Source organism: Sander vitreus, chromosome 11 (assembly GCF_031162955.1).
Source record: "Sander vitreus isolate 19-12246 chromosome 11, sanVit1, whole genome shotgun sequence".
Taxonomy (NCBI): domain Eukaryota; kingdom Metazoa; phylum Chordata; class Actinopteri; order Perciformes; family Percidae; genus Sander; species Sander vitreus.
The window spans coordinates 17,469,916-17,487,504 of NC_135865.1; the positions used below are offsets into that span (position 1 = coordinate 17,469,916).

At 39.9% G+C, this 17,589-nt stretch overlaps 3 protein-coding genes across 3 annotated transcripts; all 3 read left to right on the plus strand.

Moving 5' to 3' along the window:
• The first annotated feature begins 1,271 nt into the window (after positions 1–1,271).
• Positions 1,272–5,837, plus strand: LOC144525299 (toll-like receptor 7). The gene is made up of 2 exons (XM_078261989.1): positions 1,272–1,453; positions 1,761–5,837. The coding sequence occupies exons 1-2, from the start codon at positions 1,439–1,441 to the stop codon at positions 4,911–4,913; spliced, it is 3,168 nt and encodes a 1,055-aa protein (XP_078118115.1). The 5' UTR covers positions 1,272–1,438; the 3' UTR covers positions 4,914–5,837.
• On the plus strand, positions 4,942–10,297 carry tlr8a (toll-like receptor 8a). Its single transcript, XM_078261991.1, has 2 exons — positions 4,942–5,475; positions 6,520–10,297. The coding sequence occupies exons 1-2, from the start codon at positions 5,473–5,475 to the stop codon at positions 9,607–9,609; spliced, it is 3,093 nt and encodes a 1,030-aa protein (XP_078118117.1). The 5' UTR covers positions 4,942–5,472; the 3' UTR covers positions 9,610–10,297.
• A 528-nt stretch (positions 10,298–10,825) lies between these two features.
• tmsb4x (thymosin beta 4 X-linked) lies at positions 10,826–12,126 on the plus strand. Its single transcript, XM_078261994.1, has 3 exons — positions 10,826–10,934; positions 11,572–11,683; positions 11,790–12,126. The coding sequence occupies exons 2-3, from the start codon at positions 11,584–11,586 to the stop codon at positions 11,819–11,821; spliced, it is 132 nt and encodes a 43-aa protein (XP_078118120.1). The 5' UTR covers positions 10,826–10,934; positions 11,572–11,583; the 3' UTR covers positions 11,822–12,126.
• Positions 12,127–17,589: the final 5,463 nt, after the last annotated feature.

A 17,589-nucleotide genomic window follows, 5' to 3' on the forward strand; every position in this document is an offset into this window, starting at 1 on the left:
AATTTTAATTTGTATTTCATTTTGCAATGGTACATGCAAATTCATGATCATTAATGCTCTTTTCAGTTGATCTCTGTTGATCTAAAAACAGAATTACTTTTCTAGATCACAGTATACAATTTTGCTCCTAAAATTGCATTATTTATACAGAAAAGTTGTTTGACCCATGTTTTATTTCATAACCGTGTTTAATAATTCATGTTTTTATCATTCACTCAAGCCTGAGTGGTGCAATGTTTTTTGCATTAATGATGATGATGGCCCATTTCTCTTATGTGGCCGGAGAGAGTATGTTTGCATACTGTTATGTGTGAGTAGCACATGCACATGTTGCTCATGAGAGTCTACACCCATGCTAGCAGCTCTGTGAGGCTGTACTGTACTGTGAGCAGGTAATGTTTACCATGTTCACCATCTTAGTTCAGCGTGTTAGAATGCTAACATTTGCTAATTAGCGCAAAACACAAAGTACAGATGAGGCTGATGGAAATACCATAAGTTTTGCAGGTATTTGATCCTAAACCAAAGTATTGGACAAATTTAAGTGTTGACCTGATGATGACGCTCGATGAAAAGTTAAACAATTGCCAAATTATAATTCATTCTACCGGGACCCCAAATGCCTGTACACATTTTCAGTGCAATCCATAGCTGTTTAAAAGGTCCAGTCTGGACAAAGTGGTGGACCGACAGACAGAGCAACATTGCCATGCCCTGCTGCCACCATGGCTAAAAAAAAAAACACTTTGTCATCATGCCTTTTTACTAAATGAGGCTGATCAGGTGGATGTTTTTTCTAAAACTGCAGTGTCTATTCCTGCATTGGGTTTCTCAAATAAAGGGCCAAATATACACGCATACTGTCTGGACAGATCACGCATTAGAGTGAATGTTACTCAGCTGTAGAGCCACAAAGTAGCAAAAGATTGAGGAAGAATATTCTGCCTGGTGCCAGAATAGCATGTTTGCCATGTAAGCTGGTAAACCTAAACCTAAGCATAGGTTTCACTTTCCCCTGCATGCCAACAAAAAAAGAAACTGCTCTTTCCATTGGTAGTAGCCACTGAATAACCCACAGTTCCTCCAGCTGTGCTGTTATACTGTACTATAAGAGCAAGCAGCTATCATCCTTTGACCCCTCCATTCTAAAGGCAACCTCCTTGTAGTAATCTCAGCAGAAAGCACGTTTTCACCATTATATAACAAATACGATCAGTCAACCATTATCAAACACACGTAATAAAAGAGGGAAGATTTGGATGTGTGTGGTTTATGATAGGGAAGTGATGCTGGCTAATTATACACACAATGGGCTAACCCAGCCACCTGTTACTTTCATCTCATCCCCTTAGAGCTGATCATCAATGTTACACTTCTTTCAGTACTCGATCTCAACAGAACTAATAGCAGGACTTCTTTTAAGTCTCTCATGTGAACAATGTTCTTCCATCTGGTGAGTCTCATTTATCTTTGTTCGTACACTGTATTGGGTTATAAATGCATCCATAAGTAGTGAAATGAAGGATTGGCTGTGATCAGAATGGCTGCAAACTACATGGAGATGGAGGTGGGAAAATGAAACACTAACTTGTATCAGTTCCTAGTTGCATTATGAAGTAGCATATCTGCACATACATTACTCAAAATGTTGCTTTTAGCATGTGCTTCTTGCATTATGTGTGTTTTCTCAGTAATGTAACTGTGTTATCAGCTATCCACCTGCACACATTTCTCAGTGAACCGCCTGTGTTTTTGTACAGATGTGTGTGGCACTGCTGGGCCTGTGGTGTTGTCTCACCACATCAACAGCAAGCGTTTCTTACCCCAAAACTCTGCCCTGTGACGTTAGAGAGACCAACAACGGGAGTGTGGTGACGGTGGACTGCACTGAGAGAAGCCTCATAGATATCCCCCGTGGCATCCCCAGAGATACTACCAATCTGACGCTCACCATCAACCATATTCCTAACTTAAACTCCACCTCCTTTCATGGTCTGGAAAACCTGACTGAGATTGACATGAGGTGCAACTGTGTGCCCATCAAAATCGGGCCCAAGGACCGCATGTGCACAAAGAGTGTGATCATAGAGGAAAACACATTTACCAGCCTGAGGAACCTGCGAGCACTGTATCTAGATGGCAATCAGCTCTACAGTATACCTAAAGGCCTCCCTCCAAACCTGATCCTGCTGAGTTTGGAAGTGAATCACATTTTTTATATTTCATCAACAAACCTCTCTGAGATTAGAAATATTGAGATGCTTTACCTCAGTCAAAACTGTTATTTCCGTAACCCATGTAATGTTTCCTATGAAATAGAGGATGGCGCATTTTTACAGCTTAACAATTTAACATTGTTATGTCTTAAGTCAAATAACCTATCCTTTATTCCACATCGACTACCCACAAGTCTGAAGGAGTTGTACCTCTATAACAACAACATTCAAGAAGTCACTGATGAGGATTTCAAAAACTTAACTAACCTTGAGATTCTAGATATTAGCGGAAATTGTCCTCGATGTTACAACGCTCCTTTCCCATGCAACCCGTGCCCAAATAATTCCCCACTTAAAATCAGCAAGACGGCTTTTAAAATGTTGACAAAGCTAAAGACGCTGCGCCTGCACAGTAACTCTCTGACATGTGTGCCATCTGAGTGGTTTGCCAGCACAACAGAGCTAAGAGTTCTTGATCTCTCATCCAACTTTTTAGCAAGAGAGATAGGAGTCACACACTTTCCACATTTCCTGGGCAAACTGGAAGAACTGGACCTTTCATTTAACTATGAGCTTCAGAGGTACCCTGAAACACTGAGACTGAGCTGCAATTTCTCATCCCTCAAATCCCTTCGAATTCTCAGACTGAAGGGCTTTGTGTTTCAGCAGTTAAAGCCAGAGAGCATTGCTCCTTTAAAACCTCTAACAAACTTGGAGGTTGTGGATCTGGGTACAAACTTTATTAAAATGGCAAACCTTAGTATTCTGATGGAATTAAAAAGCTTTAAAATAATCAGTCTGTCTGACAACAAAATATCATCCCCCTCTGACGGCCAAGAAGCTATCGGTTTCTCTGGGGGAGAGCCCTTGTACTGGTCTCCCATGTCGCCGGCAGCTCAGTACCAAAGTAAGGAAGTGAGAGAGATTCATTACTTTAGATATGATGAATATGCTCGCAGCTGCAAATACAAAGATAAAGAACTTGGAACGATTACATCCTTTGTCAACAAGAACTGCAGTCAGTTCGGCAAAACCCTGGATGTGAGCAGAAACAACATATTCTTCTTGCATTCAAGATTTCTAAATCTCGGAGAGCTTAGATGCCTCAATCTGTCTGGAAATGCAATGAGCCAAAGTCTGAATGGCTCTGAATTTAGCTATCTGACTAATTTACAATATCTAGACTTCTCCTCAAACCGCCTGGACCTGCTCTACTCCACAGCATTTCAAGAGTTGAAAAGTCTGGTCATCTTGGATATAAGTTACAACAACCATTACTTTGAGTCAGAAGGCTTGACTCACATGCTTAATTTCACTAGACATTTGAAAAATCTCAAGATATTGCTCATGAACCACAACCAGATCTCTACTTCCACTAACACAGAGCTAGAGAGTGAATCTCTAGAGAGGTTAGAGTTCACAGGTAACCGGTTAGATATGTTGTGGAGGGACGGGGACATTAGGTATGTCAATTATTTCAAGAAATTACATAATCTGACTGTCCTCGACATCTCTCATAACAACCTTAATTTCATTCCACAGGAAGTGTTCAGTGGTTTGCCAGACAAACTGTCTGAGCTCTACATCAAAAATAACAAACTAAAAGATAACTCCTTTGATTGGGAGAAACTACAACTTCTAAGTTCTTTGCAAGTCTTAGATCTCAGTGGGAACAGCTTAACTACTGTTCCGCCCATGCTGTCAATCTGTACCAAATCTCTAAAGAAGCTCCTGTTACATAAAAACCAGATCCTAAAACTCACGCCAGATTTCCTCAAGGATGCCTACAACTTACAACATCTGGATCTTAGTTTTAATCACATACAGTACATTGACAAATCTAGCTTTCCAGATGACGTCGTCAATAAGATGAAAATGCTGCTTCTGCACAAAAACAGATTTGTGTGCACTTGCAACGCCACTTGGTTTGTCACATGGCTCAACAGGACCACAGTGTCCATCCCCAGACTGGCCACGGATGTTACTTGCGCTAGCCCAGGGGCACAAAGAGGTCATCTTGTGCTCTCAGTGGACCTGCTGGCCTGCCAGCACAGCTACCTGTCAATCATCCTCTACACACTCATGACTTCCCTCGTCCTCAGCTTCCTCACCCTGTCAATCTCCAGCCATCTCTTCCTGTGGGACGTCTGGTACATCTACCACTTCTGCAGGGCAAAGCTCAAAGGTTATGGGCGCCTGTACTCCCAAAGCTCCACTTATGATGCCTTTGTGATATATGACAAGGAGGATCTGGCGGTAACAGAGTGGGTGATGAAGGAAATGGTTGCTCATCTGGAGGACCATGGAGACTGCCGGCTGACGCTTTGTCTGGAGGAACGGGACTGGATCCCTGGATGCCCCCTGATCGACAACCTCTCCCAGAGCATCCACAATAGCAAGAGGACCGTGTTCATTCTCACCAACAAATATATTAAAAGTGGCAACTTCAAGACAGCTTTCTACATGGCCCACCAAAGACTAATGGATGAAAAAGATGACGTCATTGTACTGATCTTTTTGGAGAAAGTCCCTTGCGATTCAAAGTACCTGAGATTAAGGAAGAGACTGTATAAGCGGTCTGTGATGGAGTGGCCAACAAATCCTCAAGCCCAATTGTACTTCTGGTTCAGCCTGAGAAGTGTATTAGCAACTGAAAGTCACAAACAATACAACAATCTCTTCAAAGAGACACTGTAAAACAATATACTATCATACTTAGTTCCTTCTTAATTAGGGATGGCACTGAATCTACATATGTAAATGAAATTACAATGTGTGAACATCCCACTATTTAAATGTAAGAAAAAGAGAAATGATTGTGACATGAATGAATAATTGTCTATTATAAATTCCCTTTTTACGGTAACCCAATAGGGAACTGGTTGCCACTCTTTAAACATTTACACAGAGAATTATGATTTTGACTTGAGATGGCAACAAAACTGTTTACAGTCATGAAAAAGGAAATGAAACAGATGCACTTCTGCAATTGAGAGGCTACTTCTCTCTCCCCGGAGCCTCTTTGTGATAACCAGCCAGCTCGCTGCTTTTGTTTGACTTCAGCAACAGCAGGGGGATTTTTTTTTATGTGTGTTGTATTTTATAGATTTTAAGTTGAATATATTAACTTTGGTGACTTGATGACACGCAAGACAGTGTCATCAAGTAGTTGGTTTTCAGTTTTACTTAAAAGATTGCCAGTGCCATTGTTTTTTGCAAGGTTGTTATTCAAGAATCATAAGGAATCAATACCACAATGGTGAGTTTTATTGATACAAGTTTCTCTGTACGTTTTTAAGCTTTACTCTATGAATAGCAGAGAAATAGATTTACATACTGAAAGTAATATAAATGTTTTACTCGTCCGACGTTTGTGATGGATTTACTGGTTACCTGTATGAGCTTTTTAATTGGATGTTTCTGTAATATAACCTGTGAGGGTTTTCGTCTTCTGTGAGGAACTGTATGGCACTAGATAATACTTGGACTGTGTATACATTTATTTGATTATGAAAACTTTGACTATTTGAAAACTGGCATTTTTTTATAATGGAGTGTTAATGGAGTTGAATAATTTACATTAAAATGTATTTACAACTGTGTGGAGAAAAAAAAAAGAAATATCATCTTTTTTCTATGAGTATAATATTTGAACAAGCAGCGGTCCATCGTTGGATTAGTGATTACAAACTCATGCTGTGCAGCCAAAGCCACATAACAAACATAATACCATGTGTCAGGCCGACATCTTGTTAAATGTGTCTCAAATCATTCATAAGAAATAAAGAGAAAACCAGATGCTAATATGACAATGCTGAGTCAGTTCACTGACTTAAGGACTTTTCTCAATACTATTGCAGTAGCTTTTGGCTACAATGGCTAAGTATTCAATAGCCATTGTTGAGCAAAAGTTACATAGTCTGGCTGTAAGGGGTTACAGAATTCATCATTTAAAATATGTGAGGGAGTGATATTTAGGCTATAGAGTGCTGCAACCTGCTGGATGCAAGTGGTACCATTCTGAAAAACAATGTTCAGTACTTAGAGGATAGGTTCACAATGTGTCAAGTATGTCCTAAACATTAGTCAGGTGCCCATATGAACATTGAAACTGATTTTGCTTGCTGCAATCATTCCTTCGGACATACTTGAACATACTTACAAATTGTGAATGTATCCTTTAAAACACCAAATGTATGATGTACTGTATGATACAATATAATACATATTCAATACATGTTTATAAAATACTTACTATGAGTTTAGGTTGCTGCATTTCACTAATTCTATTGTTTATCTACAGACAGTGACGTGTTGGATGCACTTGCTGCTGTTCTGTCTGTGTTGCCATTATGAGATCCAGCCTGCTGCATGTAAACCTGTGTGGATGTCACCACAGTTCCCTTGTGATGTCACAGCTGACAATACCTCTCAGGTTCTATTTGACTGTAAAGGGCGTCATCTGCAGAGAGTACCTGATGGGATAACGAGTAATGCAACTGAGCTCAACTTATCAGAAAATTTCATTAAGAATATTTCGGTTAATGCATTTTCCAAACTGACGAATCTGACTCAGCTCAATCTCAGCTGGGCAAACAAGAACAAAGAAGTGATGATTGCTGCAGATGCTTTCAAAAATCTGACAAAACTGACTGAACTGATACTGACTGGCAATGGTCTGAAGGAAATTCCCAGCAATCTCCCTCTCAGCGTGGAAATCCTCCAGCTGAACAATAACCACATTACGTCAGTGGATAACAGGAGCCTGGCTGGCTTAACAAATGTGACACATTTATGGTTATCCAAAAACTGCTACTTCTGGAATCCTTGTGGGAAATCTGTTACGATTATGGAAGACAGTTTTGCAGTTATGAGCAAACTGCAGGCTCTGGACTTGTCGTATAACAACTTAACTCAAGTTCCCAAAAGATTACCCCAATCATTACGCGTGTTATACCTGGGTGATAATGCAATTCAGTACATATCTGAAGATGATTTTCTTGGGCTACCAAATGTAGAAGTCCTAAAAATACAAGGGAACTGTCCAAGATGTCAAACTGCTCCATATCCCTGTGTTCCTTGCAAAAACGGTTCTCTTGGTATCCATCCTAATGCATTTCACAGTCTGACACAGCTTGAGACACTGAACCTGGGAGGAAGCTCACTGGACCACCTGAATCCCTCCTGGTTTGAGAGGCTGAACAAGCTTAAAGAATTGTTCCTGTCATTTAACTTCTTGTTAAAAGCAATTACTGAGGAGGCAACATTTCTAAGATATCTTCCAAGGTTGGAAAAACTTGATCTTTCTTTCAACTTTGCTCTCAAGTTATACCCTACAACATTAAATCTCTCAACAGAGTTTTCAAATCTTACGTCACTCAGAACTTTGCATTTGGATGGTTTGGTCTTCCAGAGTATTGGACCGGGCACGCTCAGACCTCTGTACAAGCTCGAACATCTATCTGCACTAAATTTAGGGACTAACTTCATTATTCACTCTGATTCCACCATATTCAGACGATTCCATCACCTGAAAATGATATACCTTGCAGAAAACAGGCTGTATCCCATCCCAGTGACTAGTCCACCACATCCAAGTAATGGATTCAATCCAAAGAGGTCAGACCTTTCTATTTCACCGCTCATAAAAGCCCATCCGAAAGATTTTGATTATGAGCTGTCACACGGCCTTATCAAGCAAGAGTGCTTTGAGTCTGGACGAGTGCTAATCCTCAGCTCAAATAATCTTTTCTTCATTTCTCCAAAGCAATTCGAGGGCTATGGAAATATTGCATGTCTCAACCTCTCAGGAAATGGATTTTCAGCAGCACTTAATGGAACAGAGTTCTCCTTGCTGCCTAATCTAACATACCTGGACCTGTCATTCAATAAGATTGATCTGGCCTATGACTACGCCTTCAAAGAACTAAAGAAACTACAAGTGCTGGACCTCAGTAACAACGATCATTACTTTAAAGCGTTCGGGGTTACGCATAATTTAAATTTTACAAAAAATCTGCCTGCTCTGAGGGTGCTGAACATGAGTCATAACTCCATTTCTACACTAACGACCAAACAGATGTACAGCAACTCATTAACAGAACTTCAGTTTACAAATAATAATCTTGGGACTCTTTGGAAAGAACGGGATGGCTCATATAAAATGCTTTTTACTAATCTTACTAATTTGGCGATTTTAGATATATCCCACAATAGGATTGCAAAGATTCCAGACAATGTTTATGAATATTTCCCACGTAACCTCACCATACTACGCATAAGTCACAACTTGCTTACTGATTTCATATGGGACAAACTCAAGTTTTTGCATCAAATTCAAATTTTAGACCTGAGCTTCAATTCTTTATCTAATGTAACTCTAATAAACTCAAACGTCATCCATACTTTGACTTTCCTTGACCTGAGTCATAATCAAATTTTCCACTTGGACAATTGGTTTCTAAAGGGTGCAAAAAGCCTGATGTCTCTTAGACTTGACTACAACAAACTGACTATCATCAATCAATCCACTTTCCAATCGAGACCCGAATCTAAGATTCAGACCTTGTTCTTGCAGGGTAACCCGTTCCAATGTACCTGTGATTCATTAGATTTCATTGTGTGGATTGAAAACAGTGATATAAAGATCCCACGACTGACCACCGAGGTGCTATGCGACACACCATCGAACCAGAAGGGACAAGCTCTGATCCACTTTGACATTAACCAGTGTGTAAATGACAGTCAGGCGTTCTTGATCTACAATCTCACAAATTCCTTAATTGTTATTTTTATGTTTGTGGCAACAGTTGCTCACTTATTTTACTGGGATGCTACCTACGTCCTACACTATATGAAAGCTAAGCTGAAGGGATACATATCCTTGAACTCGCAATCTGGTGTTTATGATGTCTTTGTGACTTACGACACCACAGATCCACATGTTTCTGAGTGGGTGATGAGGAATCTGCGAGTTAAACTGGAAGAGGAAGGAGAGAAGCATCTTCCTCTGTGTCTGGAGGAGAGGGATTGGCTTCCTGGAGTCCCACTGGTAGATAACCTTGCTCAGAGCATCCGGTACAGTCGCAAGACCCTGTTCGTCTTAACGGAGGGCTACGTTAAGACCGGGGTTTTCAAGCTGGCGATGTATATGGCCCACCAAAGACTGCTCGATGAAAATGTGGATGTGATCGTGCTGCTGATGCTGGAACCCGTCCTGCAGCATTCTCACTTCCTGCGCCTGAGGAGGAGACTGTGCGAGAAGAGTATTGTAGAGTGGCCAAGAACAGCTGCCGCAGAGCCCTGGTTTTGGCAGAACCTGAAAAATGTGGTCAGAGTGGACAACCAGGTGATGTACAACAAGACTTATTCAAAGTACTTCACCAGCAAGTGAACAAATGACAACTGTTTGGGAATGATTTATAACTTTAAAAATGTGGACAATAACAACAAAGCCTTTTTTTAAACTATTGTTCTATATCAACACCGATGTGGTCCTTTACAGCGTTTAATCACTGCCTAATAGAAGACAAATAAAGACATTCATTATTATTATTGTTCTTTAATAATAATGCTGTGATGCTGATTGAAGAGGAATCCGCTGACACTGATCTCGATTATGAAAAGGTTTATTACAATCAAAGATTCAGCATCAATTTTACAAGCTTCTGCAGGAGCTCGGAGAGGTGACCAACCCAATCTTCAAATATTGTCGCTCTGCCTTTTCTTTGTGTGAACACAGTATATATCCTGTGCATTGTATTAACATAAGACGTGATATATGTAAGTATATGATTGGAGTAGGGAACTGACCAATCAATGCCTTGTATCTGGCATAACTCCAAAAAAGGACTCTTCTGTCTTGGGGGGCCCTCTGCTCATGTTAACAGTTTCCAGATGTTTTCAATAAAAGTGGGGTAAAGTTCATGCATCTCCTTATACCAAATCTTAAGTCAAAGTTTATAGAAAGTTATAGAATGTTCATATACTACATTATTTTTTATTTTATTTACAATGACATTGAATGTCTCACAGTAGCCTATATGAATACATAAATCTATTAAAAATGTGTGCCATTTGTAGATGTAAATGCTTCAGTCTGTTATCTGTTCGCCATCTAACCTAGAAAATATCTTTAAGGTCCCAAGATCATCCAAAAAAAGGGAAATTTATTGGAGCTTATAAAATGTGCTGCATTTTCCTTTAATGTATGTGTTTATTTGTTGTGTATATTTATCTAGACTAAATTATTAGAGAATTAAAAACAGACAATGTCAAGATTTGCACGACCAAAACTCTCAACAATGAAATGTAAATTCTGAATCCACACTGGACGTTTGTCACCATCTTCACGTCCTGGTTATTACTTTGTTTGCCCTCAAGATGTCGCCCCTGACACAGTTTTAATAGGGCACTTTGTGCAAGTTAAACCTAAACCTTCAAATCATTGTCTCACTCATAAATCACCCTGTTGCCTACATTTTGGTCGCTTTGAACAAACAACCTGGAAGTGCTATGATGATAAAGACACTGTATTTAATGACAGCAGAAAAAGCAAAAACACATTTGTACAAAAGCAGGCTTTCGAGACAGTGGATGTGACGTCAGAGGATCATTTGCATACTGCGTAGTATTTAAAGTGTGATTGACGCTGCAGTCATCACTCTGCTCCAACGGAACGTACGCTTTGTAACTTAATTTATCTGAGCTGAAACCCAGGTGAGTTTGTTTGATCATGTGCAAGTTTGTTTTGAGCCTGCTTTTATCTAAGCTTTATTGTCGAATGATTTTAGCCACTCTGTTTTAGTTCGTTAGTTTCTCTTCGTCTTACAATGTCCCGGCTTGATTAGGCTATGAGTGTCAGGTGTGTTAAAAGCTGCTGGAGTTCATCGGAAAAAAGTATTGCCTATTTAAACAAGATGCTATAGAATGAATAAATGGCACAAAAAAAACTCGTCTATGAAACCAAATGCCTCATGCTGTGTCAGTAACTTGGATAATCTGAACCAAACATTGGGTAGCTTACATGTGCGCTGTCTGTGGGTAAGGTTTATTAAGACTGGGGTGTGCTGCAGTTGTACGCAGTCTGCTCATCTAGATTACGTTAAAGGGCGGTGGCCCCTCAGCTGCTGCTAACTGACACAAAGAGTTTCTCAAATCGGGCGCTGAAACGCATGCACATGCGTTGTGGTCTGCAATGAAGTTCATTGTCTTTCTCAGCCCTAGTTGTCATTTCTGCGTAAGGGAGATCATGTAGGTTAAATATCCCGTTATGCTCTAATCGGCTGTCTACATGCCCAGGTGTGTTCTAATTAAATTCAGTTGGACGGTTTATTAAGGTTTCTTGTGTGTTCAGACCATCTGCATCATGTCTGACAAACCTGACGTCTCGGCAGTGGAAAGCTTCGACAAAAGCAAGCTGAAGAAGGCAGAGACTGCAGAGAAAAACACACTGCCAACCAAAGAAAGTATGTGCCGAAGCCTACCTAATGACCTTTTAATCCAACACATTTAGTTGCTATGGTTAACCGTTGGAACTAATGTTTCAAACCTTTTTTTTTCTTTTTCCTACAGTCATCGAACAAGAGAAGGCGTCGGGACAATGAAGACCAGTCCCGTGCACTGTACATTCGACAAGCTTTTGGCTTTTTTTTTTCTCTCTTCCAATATGTTTTCCAAGTTGAGGTACATACTAATTGACAAAACTCTGGATGTAAAACTCTCTGTACAGTAAGGAAGTGATGTCAGGAAGTTGCACTGCATGCATCCTGGTGTCTAACGAGCAGATGTGTCATGAGGGAGCTACACTTTGATTTGTAACCCTTCTCTGGCCAGTTGTGAATTCTCGGTGTGTAACAAAATCTGGAATGCACAAGTTTGTTAAATATGCAAAATAAAAAATGTAAACTGACTTGAATGTGTCCTTGTGGTTTTCCACTGTAGGAGTTTTATATTTAAATTATACCGCCCCACCCTGGGCTATAAGAACCACTTAAAGTAAATGGCCATGAAAGCTTCTCATCTTAACCAGCTCTGATGGCATGCAGCATTTTGGAGGGGTTTGATCGGTCTTTAGAGCCAGCACAGTGAAGCTACCTGACTTAAAATGACTTTCTGCTAAAAGTTAACATTTTCAAACCATACACTCACAGCGAAGGCTTGGCATTTCAGATGTATTCATAAGTCTAATGTACATCTGGACTTTGCTGCTGGTGCACTTTCTACATCAAATGCATACAATTTAGAGTGCCACCTGTAAATGGGGGGGGGACATTTTCATTACCTACAGTATATGTACACAGGTATGACTAAAGCCTGCCAAGCATCAGCTTACATCCTGGATTGAATATAGTTGAAAAAAATCTAGGTCTCCTTGACTGTGGAGCTAACTTTTACTTCTGGTCTAAACTTGTACTGTACAGCAGCTTCCTATTGTAAGAATCACTCCAGCCCAAGTCACATCTTGTCAAATTGAGCCTTGTTTGGATTCACAATTGATTTAAAATGTTAGTATAACAGAATTAACCTTATTGCAGGTTATGTTGATGGAAAATGAATTGCAGTGAGAATTTCTCTCGTCAACTAGGTATCCAATAATGCTCTTTACTGTAATCACAAATGGCAGGTACACACTGAACAGCCTGTACCTGAACTAGGTTGAGGCTGATTGTTGCAAGCTGCCCTGAGGTGCTCTTATACATGAAAGACAGGAGGGCTATAGCTTTCACTGCTGGGTGAACAAATACATTTGAGTACATGAGTTAAGCCTGTGCTTTTAGCTGTATAACTTTATAAAATAAAATAAATAGAAAAAAAAGTTTATTAAAAATAGATAACACATGTGCCCACTCAGGACTGTGAACATTACACGTTACTGTAGCAGAATGAGTGACACGAGTTAACCAAAGCCTTGGTGATCTCATTGAATGTGTAAACCACAACATTGACGAGACTGTCACCAAGAAGATACAAAATGAACGATCTATTTACAGAAGAATAAAAAAAGAGAGAACCTCTTCTACCTCATTCTGCTGCACAGGGACGACAGCTGTATGTCATGTGGGGACGGGGAGAGGGATTATGTAACTGTCTATAGACCATAACAGCTGTGCTGTAACAATAGGCTCTGCTGAGGGATTGGCACAATCTCACATTCATCCCACGAGGCTACATTTGATCAAAGGTCAGTTTTAGTATAGGAAAAAGGACATGTTAATTTATTTTTCTATTTGCCCTTTTAAGAAGCACTAAAATACCCAATTTATACTCTTACATCTGTGATGCCAGCCTCCCCCCTCTTAGTTCTCTACCATCCTTATGTGCAGTCTTGCCACAACAGCTCCTCTGTGTCCTATAACAACGTGTGCTTTGGGGAAAACAGTAGCCAATATCACACGTTACAAGACACAGCTTTCTCCTGTTACACTCTCTCTACGCTTTGTTAAACTGCTACGGTATAATTAGCCTTAGACTGATTTATCTTGACAACCTTCCTACGCGAATGCAGCTCAAGGGTTCAGCAGCATGCTCACGGACACCAGACATGTTGGAAAGATCAAAATATTTACTGTACCATACTGACTTACCTGTTTTAGTGATGCTGCTTATGTGAGTCTGCCCACACAAGGCCTGAAAATTGTCCACGAAAAAGGAATGCAGATGACAATGAAATGACACCGAAATGTGCCGATTGTGGTGAACTTGGCTTGAGGCACCAAGAGGCCATCTGCCAGTGTTGTGACGGGCACCCTCTGGTCCGGCTGCAGCCCACTACTAAGAACACAGATGCCTCCGAGGGTGCCTATGGCTACATGCGTGATGTGCTTTGAGAAGCCACACTAGGAATGCTGCTCCCAAAGGGGCTTATATTGTATATCAACAACCACATTGTAGTGTTATTTTTGCCTAAGTTGCTTAGAAATAACTTAATTGATCTACGGTGCGACATGCAGGATGGTACAGCTATGTGGTTTTAAAAAAAAAAGAAAAGAAGAACATCTTGTACTATTAAGTGCAGGTATATGTCAGGGTGCTACATCACCATACATCTTCCTGGCTATTAAACATAGTATAAGGAAGGTTTAACCACTTTACCACTTCACCTCATGTTTTGGTTGGACATTCACAGTATGAAAGACTGTAGCTATGTTTCAGATTAGATGGATTGTACTGGATGTGACTTTTGATGGCCCCTCTGCTTGGTGCGCTTTGCTGTAGGTGTGTTTCTCTCTCCAGGGCTGCAGACCTGTTAAGAGATTAATCAGAGGCCCAGTGTGACACATATATAAGCCAGAGCAGCAGCAAATCCTGGGTGGGCAGCTCTCCTCCCACCACACATCTTTTTTTTTTTCACACAATGTGAGAAGAAGGGATGATCAATACCTATTTGCTTTACTAATGCAAATAAATTGACTACCAATCAGTGTCTAATTTATTTAAAACCACTACAATACACAAAATACAGTAAGTAAAAAACCCTTGATAATAAGAGCAAATTCCCTGACATAGTCTTTTTATTTAACAGGAAATACTACAGGGGTAAAAACAATGCTTGTTCCTACTGGTTATTGTTCTTACATGCAGGAGGACGTGACAGGATCTCACAGCTGCAGCAGCACGGTGAAACTAATCTCTATGTCTCTGCTCCTTCCTCGTGTTCAGCCTAAAACCTGAATGCCCGCTCCATCTTTCTTGCGCTCTGTTTCCATGGTAGCAGACAGGAGATTTTTAGCTTTCCACACATTTTCACATAATCAGAGACTGCAGTGTTGTTCAGAGCTCTAAATCAATTCAATTAAGCAAGCAATTGTTGACAAGGATCACTAAATCGGTGCAAGTAGTGATGATTTCAGGAATTAGGTTGAGCCTCCGCTTCGCTCTTGACACAGTTTGGTTGTTTTGCTGTATGTATGTAGCATTTCATTAAGATGGAATGTTTTTGTGGGAAATATGTTCAACTATGAAAATAAAGCATTGTAGAGTAATAGTTAATCCTAATAGCTGCTAGGTGAAGTAAAACAAGTGAAACTCTACTCCCTAGTGAACTATTTCCCGCTGGTTTGGTTCACACCGTGCAGGTCGACAGAACGCTTGACACTCTTGACCCCATTTGGGGGAAAAAAGTTGAACTTGTCTACCTGCGCAAAGCATGTTTCTCATGTTTAGGCACAGCTTTACTTTTCCAGAGATTTAATGCTGCACAGCACAAATGTTGTTGACCAATGTTTGCCTTAGCCAATATGTTGTGCTCTAATGGAACACCTGATGCATTATAGCAAATAAATCACAGCTCCAGCATGCTCGTTACAGCCAGCCAGAAGTTTATTGTTTATGCCACCAGTTAAAATGCCAAAAACATTTCCTGAATTGTTTAAGAGATTTTTTTTTTGAAAAAAAGCTTACATTGAACACTGAGACTTTTAAGTTATTATGTTAATTTGTGCTGTTTTTTTTTGTTGTTGTTACATTTCAGTAGGGACAAGAGACATGATGTAAATCATTCAAATGTTTATGAAGGAATCCATTTAAAACAAATGGTACCAAATGGGTGGGTCTACACTGGCATAGAATAACAAAATAATCACAAATATTTATAGATACATTAGGAAGAGGAACATTGTGGAATGTCATCAACAGTAAAATAGAAAATCTAATACTGTTGTAATAATAAGTTATTATGAACATAGCTCAGTCATAGTACAGATGCAGATTGATTTATTTAAGAACGGTTTACTACATTTTCACCATTAACCATATAGTGTAATAAAAAGCTGAAGCTGTGACAAAAATGGTCATGTATCTGTATAGGGAGGTTCAGCGTCTTTATGTTCTTAAGTCACCAAGAAAAGGACAATTCATCTTTGTCTTCATTATCATAACCGCGGTGGGAAAAAGCAGTGCTGCTATTGTGTGATAGGTAGACACAAAGGCTGAGGGTGTGAGCTGGCCAATCCCATGACACACCATAATGGTTGCTATGTGTGACAATAGTATCTCCCCGAAACAACCCCAGAAACGTGCCTTGTGCTATTCGTGAGATATGTGACAGCTGAGGGAGTTTATCCATCTATCTGGCTAACAAACTGATCACTTAGCAGAGACATACAAACATTAATCTGTGTGCGTTATCTTTGATAGGAATCTCTGAAAAAGCTAAGTAGCTATCTAAAATGGAATAAATCTATTTGAAACCACATCGACAGAGCAAATACAAAGGCAGAGTAAATACAAAGAGACCTGTTTCTTATTCTCTGAGGGCTGTTAACCTTTAATTAGAGTAATGAACAGCAAACCCCACTTAGTAAAGAATGCACCTTGCATTGATGGTGTTAGTCCTACAGAATTACACAGCAAGGGTGGCAGCCATATAATAAGAACAGAAAACCCAGAGTTATCTCCATCACAATCACAGACACCTGATCAGAAAAAAAAAAAGTTTGGCAATCAGCAATCAGCTTCTCCCAAATCTGTATTAGTCACAAAAACTGCAAAATCACTGACCGTGCATATAACCATGACAATGTATTGAAAACATAAACTGCACTGAAAAAGGGGAATATGTTGAAGTTGAAACTAACCAGTCAAGTAGCCTGGATTTGGCAAGACTGAGAAACTGAGACATTTCTGTGTAGCCATAAACATTAAAACATCATATATTAATTTAACTGGTTTTATGTCCTTTAATTGTGGTGTTAATGTTGTTTCAAAACCGTTCACTACACTGCCATGTATGTACAACCATACAAGGAAGTGAGAAAGATTACAGGGTTAGTAACACAAAAGCAACCTAATTCCAACAAGAAAGACTTCTTTGGCTTGCTGAACTACATGTTTGCAATCTGGATAGCTAGGCAGATGTCCCGAGTGCACTGACGGAGATGCAGTGTAGTGTGATTCAATGTGACATGTGCATGCAACCTTTCAGCTGCAAGAGTCACCCTGGTGAGCTCGGTAGCTCACCAGCTGTGAGCCTAGAAACCTAAATGCCTCCTTTCAGCACCAATTTCCTCATGTACTTATAGTATATGTGTACGAGCAGGAATAATTCACAGTGTTACATGCTATAACTTTAGAACTCCAAGAGCAAGGTGAGGGTTTAAGCTAGCATGATAATAGTGATCATGCGTGACAAAGAAACAGGAAGTAAGAGGAATACTGTAAGTGTGAAGTAAGACACCAGTCTGCATGTGTTTATTGTGTGACAGTAATCATGTGATGTGAGCACTGGAAATGAGTGTTTTAGGTTGATAGGTAGACAATACAGAGCTCAGACAAGCTGTCTTAAAAGTGATGTATTTGTATTTGTATAATCAGTACTGTGATAAAGCTGCATATTGAATATCTTTAACATTAGTTCAAGCTGAGGGAAATGTAA